This window comes from Watersipora subatra, chromosome 1, assembly GCF_963576615.1.
Source record: "Watersipora subatra chromosome 1, tzWatSuba1.1, whole genome shotgun sequence".
In the NCBI taxonomy this organism is placed as follows: Eukaryota; Metazoa; Bryozoa; class Gymnolaemata; order Cheilostomatida; family Watersiporidae; genus Watersipora; species Watersipora subatra.
The window spans coordinates 66783453-66794517 of NC_088708.1; the positions used below are offsets into that span (position 1 = coordinate 66783453).

At 35.8% G+C, this 11065-nt stretch overlaps 1 protein-coding gene across 5 annotated transcripts in view; it reads left to right on the plus strand.

Annotated features, from left to right (window-relative positions):
- Positions 1-10033, plus strand: part of LOC137403940 (calcium-activated potassium channel slowpoke-like) — a 55611-nt gene extending 45578 nt beyond the window's left edge. For 3 of the 5 annotated variants that reach the window (XM_068090078.1, XM_068090070.1, XM_068090086.1), the window contains 6 exons: positions 1213-1308; positions 1454-1584; positions 1690-1884; positions 5419-5589; positions 6633-6862; positions 9290-10033. In XM_068090078.1, coding sequence (XP_067946179.1) covers positions 1213-1308; positions 1454-1584; positions 1690-1884; positions 5419-5589; positions 6633-6860 — 821 coding nt within the window. In that variant the 3' untranslated portion in view covers positions 6861-6862; positions 9290-10033. Of the gene's footprint in view, positions 1-1212; positions 1309-1453; positions 1585-1689; positions 1885-5418; positions 5590-6632; positions 6863-9289 lie in introns of those variants that run through there. The other 2 variants (XM_068090095.1, XM_068090104.1) reach the window with 2 other exon arrangements.
- Positions 10034-11065: the final 1032 nt, after the last annotated feature.

Consider the following 11065-nt stretch of genomic DNA (forward strand, 5'->3'; position numbering starts at 1 on the left):
CATGATAGCCCTTAGTCTGAGGTCTATAAAAAAACTGCTTTGATATAGTAAGGGCAAATTGTTTTGCTTCTTAAGGTTTTTGTGTAAGAATTTAAATGCAAACTTGGAAAGGCTGGTTAGTATACCAAGAGCTTTAATTTTTTCAAAAAGCAAGCCGGGAGTCAACAGAGTTGTAAGGCATGCAGTACTACATCCTGCATAGCTTAAAGCGTTGTACTATATACATCATTCTTAAATTATCTGATAGAGTTGTCCGAGAAATACTTTGTTGAATGTCTGGAGGAAGCAGGTAAAACTTTGAAATTGCCTTATGTAAATATTTTCTTATTTTGTTAACACTATACTGACAATCAATAGAGATTTCTATTTATTGTGATTGTGGTTATTAAGAGTTGTCCGCTTTCATAGATTTAGATTTGTTGTAATGTTTAGTTTGCAGCCTTAACATTGCAGCCTTTGCTTATAATTTTCTAATATTAAAATGGTTTACTTTCTTAATACACTAATAGAAATTCTTTCATTTATTTTTTATGCAAAGTTGATGGAAATTGAGGGCTTTAATCAGAATTTTTAAATTTTATTAGCGAAACTTTTTTAATTTTTAATATATTAAGCTGAAACCTGTGAAACAATGTGTTTGGCTTGTCATCTGTTTCTGAACTAGTACCAACTAGCCTTATTCATTACTGCTAAGGCTTCTAGTCATTTCAACTCCTTGTCATAGGCCTAGTTCCGATCCTCTTTCTGCTTTCTGCTGGTGTGCGAGTTGCCTTTTAGTATGCTTGGAAAAAGCTTTAAGCATCAAATACCGGTATACGCTTTTAAGAAACATTTAAAAGACTTACATAGAAGGATACATCAGGATCCCAACATCTCCTCATCTTCTTTAGAGCCCAAATAGTGATGTCACTTACTAAACCAGTTTAGAACCCTCAAAAACTTTTTAGGGAAATAATTCACTTTTTCTCTTGTTTTTGCTTAACACTCAGAAACTGATCTAAATTTAATTTTTGGACTACTTCTGCTTACAGAGATTTGCAGCTATTTCTCATACTCTGTCAAAGCGCTATTCTATGGCACTATTCTTTTGAGAATGTGCCAAATCATATATTCTGGCGAATATATTGTCTGAACCTTTCCATAAGTAAATAGGCAGAGTGCGGGTCATAATATTTCAATGCCAGCATCATATTTGCTGTTCTATCTCCACAGGTCTCGTAGCCCCAGCGAGTCCGGTGAAGGCACCTGTAAGACCTGTCAAAGGGGAAATTCTAGCTGGTGCAAGCATTCCAATGGTTACTGAGTTAGGTAAATGCTTATCCGTTTATTGAGTATGATTTTACATAGTGAACACTTATTCCTTTTATCATCATTTACGAAATAGTGATCAGCATCACACAGCTGGGTACCGGAACCTGGTTAAAAATTTTACCAAATCTACCATTTTCTCTAGCCAATGACTCCAATGTACAGTTCCTAGACCAAGATGACGAGGATGATCCAGACGTGGAGCTCTACATGACCCAGCCATTTGCGTGCGGCACGGCATTTGCTGTCAGTGTTTTAGATTCACTCATGAGCACCGTGAGTACGCTTTCCTCCAATCTTAATCTTCAGAGTCAAATAGAATTTTAGAGCATTCTCAAAACACCTTGGCTCATCAACTAAGCAGACTGTTGTTTATTTCAGAGCTATTTCAATGAGAATGCTCTGACACTTATCAGGACCCTGGTGACTGGGGGCGCAACTCCTGACCTTGAGCAGATTATGGCTGAAGGTGCTGGAATCCAGGGTGGCTTGTCAACACCTGAAATGAGCCGTTGTAGAAATCGCTGCAAAGTTGGCCAGATATCTTTATCTGAAGGACCATTCGCTCAATTTGCTGTTAGTAGAACCATTACTCTTTTACATGCTTTAATTTAAAAACAGCTTGTTGATGAAACGCAAAAATATTTTTGGTCAAATTTGGCTAACTTTTTGTATATTTCTTGTTCCCCTGTCTCCTTGCTGGTCAAACGCTGAACATATCTGACTTTGCCATAGATATAGTAAACCCTAGATTGGCTAATAGCTATCATTACAATGGAGCAAAAGTGAGGCCTATAATTGGCTGTTGTTTTCACGACGTTACGTCGTAGTGATGTGCATCACAGCATCAGAGCCTTCTATTGAGCATTGAGTTTGGTAGTGAAAGCATGCTTGGCATGCTAGTTTTTAAGTCATAAACGTAACAATAAGACCAAATTCTTAGTGAAATGTCATCAGAAGAGCTCCCAACACCCCAGGTATATCCTGAATTGCCCATAACAAAACAGAACTTCAACTCAAAACAAGAATTTCTCAACAATATCATAAGCTATCCATGCCGATTAAAGACACCAAGCTGAAAGCTGCTAGTGTAAAATAATATGAAAACCATCATCATTTCGTCATTGGTTTTGAGTCAGCAGCCAAATTTGTACATGGCATTGCTCAATATCTTTTCAGCACTACCCTTACATCAACTACTTCCTAACCTTTAAGATCAACCAGGATCACATTGAGATTCTGTTTTCCACAATACGATCTAAGGGTGGCTATAACAATAACCCGGATGTGCTGTGCTTTAGATCTGCACTTCGAGCACTGTTCATAAAAGCAAATATCACACCAAGTCCCAATGTTAACTGTATTGATCTGGATGTGAGCAGGGCTGAAAAAACTGGCCAACTCCTGCTACATTCTCTGGCTAGAAAGAAAAAGAAAGAAGAGACAAAAGCTGAGGAAGGTGAAGATGAGGAGTTCGGTGATGAGGATTTTTTTCTAACTCAAATGTGATGAGTGGATCAAGTTCTTGACCGATGTCGAAGTAGTGGGAAGTAGAAATAGTGATGACATAACCCTAATCTCAGTTAAAAACAGAGGAGGATTGGTGACCAGATTGATAGGCCGAATATGTATTGCTGCAGAAAAGTGCCTACGTTCACACATGGAGAGCTGTGGTATCACACAGAGAGCTTTTAAACAAGCAACATCACAGACAGTAACATATATATTTTATTGCATAACCTCCATCAAGGTTTCACATGTACTGTGCATGCCAACAGTCCACTCAAAACTATAGTAAATCGCTATACGTACTAAAGTCAGAATACACTATGTCGCTTCGAAGCAGGAATCTAGTTCAACCAACCTTAGACAAAAACTATCTCTCGACTAGTTATTGTCAGTCATGTCTAATGGGTGTTTAATACAGTGGTCCAGCGTAACTGCTTATAAATCTCATTTGGTTCATTAGATCATTATTAGTTTAATTTCTATTTGGTCACTCTTTGTATTATCAATGATATAGAAACTTCTAAATCATTGGTTTATCCATCACCATGTGTCTAAGATTCTTGCCTTTCTCATCCAAAGTTATTACAGTCATACTTTGATTTACGAGCTTAATGCGTTCAGAGACTGAGCTCGTATGTCGATTTACTCGCATGTTGGTGCAATTTATTTATATATAAAACAATTAAATATATATTGATTGTTTTCCATTCTCTGAAAATGCAAATGAAACACTCAAAGCAATATATTGTAACAGAAAGAACATGTTGATTATTGTCCTAACTTACCACATGCTTTCAAAAAGCAACAAATAAAAATAATGCAAGGAAATGTGATTAATTAAAATGTAAAATTAAATACATACAATAGCAGCTAACGCTATAGCATTTGCCAGAGAGGGAGAGATAAGTTATCCTTCATTACAACAGTTGACTTTGATAAATTTAGATCTTATCCAAGTCTTAAAAGACAAACTTAAAAGCAAACCTAAAAGCAAACTTTAATCTTTAACTTAACGTAATTAAAATTTCTTCAGCGTTCATAGTTTGAAGTTTCTCGCTTGTTAGCTAATTTTTCTTTAGTTTCGCTCTCACGACTAGCCGGCAGTTTTAAGAAAAACCTATCTGAGGACGTTTGCCTTTGTCACCCTTTCAACATGTTGCGATCAGGACGAACACAGGTGTCGTCACCAAGGGTTAATGCACGACCACTAGCCAACTTGTCCGAATGTCTATTTTTTATAGTCTTGATAAATAGCACCGGCCTTTTTACGTAGCAGCGTTTCAGTTACGCAGTCACAGGTCAATTGTTTGTCTTTTATCCAAAGCCTGAAAAATCTCTCCATCAGTGGTCGTGAAGATCGCTGCATCGTTTAGAAACTATGGTTAGTCCTTTTGCAGACTAAATGCCTTGAATATAATCCTTGTGTTTGATAATTGTGGATGTATTTTTGTCATATTGCTGAGCTAGCTCAATCACGCATACATCTTTTGCATATTTTTCAATAATTTTCCGTTTAATATCAATTGTTATCATTCGCTTTTTCTTTGCATTATCTATCCTTCTACTGGCAAACTTTCGGTCTACGCACGGTACTTTTAATTCACATAAGTCTGCACTGAAAATCGCGCACAAAAAACATAGTACAAAAGTATAATCTGAGCAGTTGAAAAATACAGAGTGATGCTGTTCTCATAAAACACCTCCGACATACTTGGCAACTGACTCATGTGCTCGTATCTCAAACATGGCTCATATGTTAGTGCAAAAACTTGCTTAAAAGCTGGCTCGTACCCCAAGTTTCTCATATGTTAGGGCACTCGTAAGTTGAAGTATTACTGCAAATAAGTTTTACATATTTTCAATAAAATATGCAGTCTCAGATGCACAAACTATAGAAAAATTGAGCAGTTTTTAGTGTCAAGTCAATAGGAGTTAATAGATCAGCTGATTCACTTTGCACATCACCATGACGTTGCGTCATGCTAATTATAGGCCTCACTTGTTTTGATTATTCGCATATCTAGGGTTACTATATCTATGGACTTTGCACATATTTTAAAAGGATTGCATGCAAGACTAGACAAGACAGACTTCATTGGTTAATTATTTCTCTTCAATCATTCAGAGCCAATCACAAATGTCATTTATTGATGCATGTTTTTGATTGGATAGTTTTGTAGCTAGTAACCACATGTAGAAATATTAAAATAGAAATATTTATGTCTAACTAACTAGAATATTAACTAAACATCTGAATTCTAAATTTGAGTTTGCAGTGTTTAGGAAAGTTCTCTGTACAGATGCGTTATTTTGTATCAGGAGAGGTCAAAAACTGATTGCAAAGAAAACTCTAGAAGCTTTTTTACGAATGCCCTCACTTTAGAACCACTAATTGAAATATTTAATTCAACTTACCTAATATAATTATAATTGTATCATGTATAGAAAACCTCACCAAATGCTCTAAACAAACTACAGTTGTCAATTACAGTGTTTAGAGAGACTAAAACACTGGGCAGTATCGTTATTGCACTAATCAAATCTACATCGAGCGACAGAAGCAGCAACTGTGTGGCATTTGTAAACATCTCTATGTTGTAGGAATCGGGCACTTTTGGCGCTCTATTCCTCACAGCTCTTAAAACGTATGGCATTCTGTGCATTGGTCTTCATCGGTTTAGGGATCAGAAACTAGACAATTCATGCTCTTCTAACAAACGCTATGTGATTACCAACCCACCAGAAGACTTTCCTCTCATACCTACAGATATGGTGGGTCATCTGTCTTTTTTAAAGTGCTTATGTTTCTGTCTTTGTCAGGTTACATCAATTTGTACTGAGTGAGTGAGTTATTTCTGTCAATGTACTTATTTTCGACAGCTAAATGTGATTTATGAATGCGCATTATGTGCTCTTGTGTGTGAATCCGCTCTCTACTAAAGCCTATTCATCTAACATCTGGGTAACATAGGCAAAACCTGAGCGACCATTAGCAGGCAGTGCTTATCCCTATTTCCGCTAAGGAATATCGTAGATTTCTCTGCGAAAACAAATGGTTAAAAAATGTAAACTTGTATTAATATTTAGAAGAGAGAAATCAATTTTAGTTAATCGATTTAGTTTTTTTGCCTCAAACAATTTTGAAGTTTACATATTCTCATTTAAACATCTTTTAAGCTATGCACAGCATCAGAGTTATCATCCCATGCACAGCATCAGAGTTATCATCCTATGCACAGCATCACATTCTCATATGTATTTTAATTGGGAACTCTTTTATTTTGCATTTGAAGCATAAAAACTCCTTCAAATTCATCTGCTAAAGTGCATGTGTATGAAATTATTTGTTCCTCTTACATATTAGATGTTTGTTAGGAATCTACAGTGTAAATCTGCACATGGTGTTACGTGTATATATATATATATATATATATATATATATATATATATATATATATATATATATATATATATATATATATATATATATATATATATATATATATATATATATATATATAATATATGTATGTATATATGTATGTATGTATGTATGTATATATATATATTTATATATATATAAATATCATCTTGTTGTGCTGCCTATCGCAGTTAGCTGTCCACAAGTAGCTGGCTCTCTAAGGTCACATTATCGTTAAAAGCACCTAATATCATTTCCTTATCATTATGCACTTGTCTTATCAAAGTTACCTAGAACATAGCCTGAGAACTTAAGTTTTTAGCAACCGCTTCATAGATGAATAGGCAAGAAGTGTTGAATGTCATCTGACACGCTGTTGTCTGTCATTGTGTAGGTATTCAGTTTTATCCCGTGCAATATCACAGGGATGAACAAGCAAGTGTCCGCACCTTGCACTCCCTATCCCATCCATAAGCATTCACAATCCAGGTCAGCCAGGCTCCCTATTCGTCGTTCACTCAGTATGGAGTATAGAAAACCTAAAGAGGTTTATGTCGATAAACCTGCAAGGCGCACGCCTATAACATCAGAGAAAGAGGTCGTTCAGTCAACTTACTTATGAAAGTGAGAGAGCTGTGCTGTCGCTTTATTGGCTGATTTTCCTGCTTCGGCATCATTTTGTTTGGCTGACCGCGCTGAGCTGGCTTGATCAATAAACATATCGCTGGTAGAGAATGACTGATAATTTGGTGAGGGGTATAATATCTTAAGCTACCATTACTGTTGTTGCCGTAGTGTGTCTGAGAAGAGGCACTCTGCAAGAGAGGCATTATATGTATTCATCCGCTCGCAGCACTACAGAGCTTCCTTTCCGCTTCTTTGAGAAAGATTTAGATGTTTATATTCGCATACAATACACTTTGACAAACATTTGGCATCAACAGTTTTGTTTTAAATAGAATATAAAAAAGCATAGGTAAAATCAGTTTTGCAGTTAACTTCCCTCAAATACACTAATTAGCTAATGTGAATGCTTCTGTTTTTAAAAGTAGACAACTTCCATAAAAACTGCAATACTTTGCAATAACAAGGATTCTTCAGTTCTCCAGCTACACTTGTATGTTTATCACAGCTTAAATAAACGCATGGCTTTCACAAAGCTCTTATTTGTTGCTGATACACTCGTTTGTCTGCTTGCAGCATAAATGTTACATGTGTCACAATGATTAAAACTCTGCACTGAATAACAGTTTGAGACGGATAGCTGGTGTTGGCAAGATATGAGTCACTAATGCTAACTAGTAGTGGTCAGATATGAGTCACTAATGGTAACTACTAGCGGTAAGATATGAGTCACCAATGGTAACTACTAGTGGTAAGATATTAGTCACTAATAGTAACTAGTAGTAGTAAGATATGAGTCACTAATGCTAACTAGTAGTGGTAAGATATGAGTCACTAATGGTAACTACTAGCGGTAAGATATGAGTCACCAATGGTAACTACTAGTGATAATATATGAGTCACTAATTCTAACTAGTAGTAGTAAGATATGAGTCACTAATGCTAACTAGTAGTGGTAAGATATGAGTCACTAATGGTAACGAGTAGTGGTAAGATATGAGTCACTAATAGTAACTAGTAGTAGTAAGATATGAGTCACTAATGGTAACTAGTAGTGGTAAGATATGAGTCACTAATAGTAACTAATAGTAGTAAGATATGAGTCACTAATGGTAACTACTAGTGGTAAGATATGAGTCACTAATGGTAACTACTAGTGGTAAGATATGAGTCACTAATACTAACTAGTAGTTGTAAAATATGAGTCACTAATAGTAACTAGTAGTGGTAAGATATGAGTCACTAACGGTAACTAGTAGTGGTAATATATGAGTCACTAATGCTAACTAGTAGTTGTAAGATATGATTCACTAAGGGTAACTACTAGTGGTAAGATATGAGTCACTAATACTAATTAGTAGTTGTAAGATATGAGTCACTAATAGTAACTAGTAGTGGTGAGATACGAGTCACTAACGGTAACTAGTAGTGGTAAGATACGAGTCGCTAAGGGTAACTACTAGTGGTAAGATATGAGTCACTAATACTAATTAGTAGTTGTAAGATATGAGTCACTAATAGTAACTAGTAGTGGTGAGATACGAGTCACTAACGGTAACTAGTAGTGGTAAGATACGAGTCGCTAAGGGTAACTACTAGTGGTAAGATATGAGTCACTAATACTAACTAGTAGTTGTAAGATATGAATCACTAATAGTAGCTAGTAGTAGTAAGATATGAGTCACTAATGGTAACTAGTAGTGGTAAGATATCATATCACAAATGGTAGCTAGCTTTGGTGGGTAATTGATGAGCAGATGATAGGGCAACTTCATAAGGTTCATAGCACGCACGCAAATGCACTGCTTAGGTTAAAGCTAGCTGTTATAAGTTTTTATTATTTGCCTGAATCTTCAACACCCTGATAGAGTTCACTAAGCAGGTTTGTAGATTGTTGAGGAGACTACTGAAAGAGCAGCATTTAAATCTGCGCAAGTGTTGATTTCATCTCAACTCATTCATAAACTAAGAACCTTTTTTTCTCAAAGAGCATAGCTAAAATACCTGCTCAAGTAATACTGTTAGACTTAATTTAAAATATCAAAAAGATCAGCGACTTAGTAGAGATACTAACAATTAGAAAGATTCCAATGCGCTCATTTATGCAATGATTTGTAGCTACAATGATCAGGCTAATTATATGCTCTGTTATTCTTAGTTGAATATTACGGAGCTTTACTTTATGTGTCTATACTCTATAGGCATAAAATAGTTTGTAGCAACTCCATGGCTGTTTATGCTTATCGTTTAGCACCAAAGCTCATCCCAACAAAGGTTTTATCAAACAATCACTAGCAGTCCAGATTGTTCATATCTTCACTAGTTTGTAAAATGCTGTCAATCTAAGTGGTATTCAACAATTTGCGAATTTGCATTTTATTTGCTTATCTGTTCAACATTGTCACTGTGCATCACATAATTTTGCAGGTGTTCACTTTCCTCCATCAGGAATCGGAGCTGGCACTTCAGCAGGCACCAGACAAGAAGAAGCGAAGAAGTGGGAGGAGCTCTAATAGGATAAGCCTTAACTCCTAGTACAATTGCCCCCTACTGTCACAGAGACGCTTTTTAAAAATGATCTTCCAGTCCTTAGCAATGCTTTCTAGAGAGCCTTGACAATCCGTATAAAATACAAATCATGTTTTTCCTGTTTAATTGCAAGTAATATTTTGCTTTGTCGTTGCTCAAATACTCTCAGTCAGTCTTGTGAATGCGTATTGTTCTGGTCATTTACTTACCTCGCTCTTTTTAATATACTGTCTGCGTAGATTCTCGCTCCTATTTGCTCTCTTTCCCGCACTGGTAAGCGAGCTAATTCTGCTTTTACTGTGCCACATTGTTTTTATTCATTCCAAAGAAATAAGCTTTCAAATCTGTACTTCATGCAGTTTAAAAATAACATTTTTGGAAAACAGTCATTTAATGATTTTGATTGCTTATAAATTCTATGTTTGTTCAAGATTGTTTAAATGGCTTGTTCTGTTTGTATAGTTACTACTGCCTGGTCACATTGTTGTTTGGCCATACGTTGGCATGGCTGCACTGAGGGACCAATCAGCTGCATCATTGGCCATAATTTCAGGGAACTCCATTTTACTATGTTAAACATGAGCCCGTTGGGCATATGGAGCGGACAGAGTGTATATGTATTTATTTAAATCAAGGGTTACATAGATGCTTGCTCTTGACTAATATTGTGCTAATAAGTAAATCATTTTGGTAAATAAAATGTTAACTCTGTAACGATTTGTTACTTTATAGAGATTGCTTCATATGAACACACAAAAAATAGTTTGCTTTTTAAAAATATTGTTTCAAAACACTTGAAGCATGCAACTAAAAAATACTGTGACATGTAGTAGACAAAAATATAAAAATATAAAAATATAATATTGAGAGTTGTGTTGCCTTTGCTAATATTAACAATATGAGAGAAATATAAACCGCAAGACCAAAGCATGAGACCTGCGCTAATACTGATAGGTTTGGAAGAATTTTTTTAAAAATTGTAAAATTGTGATGCATACAAAAAATGCTGATGCAAAGCTATCTGTGACTTTAGCCTCAGCCTGCCATTCTTGTGAATGAGACGTGCATACGTATGTGTATAAAACACCTGCATTGGAATTAAGAACACAGGCAATAATTATAGCTGTTATGCTATACATATGCATGCATAAGCAACGGTAACAGCATTATTAGAAAAGTTTTGGTGTATCGAGAAGGATGACTATGGATGGATGAAGCTGCGTTAGGCTTGTGTTCTGTATGGTTCATCCAGCTGTTGCATCGGTGGCCAGTACAACACCTCAGACAGCGCTCTACCTGCAGTTGAAGATGTGACTTTACTAACTCAATCGCATAAACTCATCATGTGTTTACAGAGAATTCTTCAGAAAACTGTAAAAGTATCGAGAACTTATTATTTGTCGTTTACCTTCTCATTGTATTATTTGATTTGTTTATGTAAGCTACTCTTTGTTTAGCTACTACAATTGTTAACTATAACGATTTATGCTTCATTATTATTATTGTGTCCCACATACAAACAAAATTTTATTTTTTGTTTCATTATCAATGCAGCCAAGTTTACATTTGTTCGTGTTGCAAGGAATCAAACCATTCAATTACGAAGCGCTTGTCGACCTTTGCCAATGGGCGCAACCCTCATCTCCATTCACTTTCCTCATTTCCATCATTTCT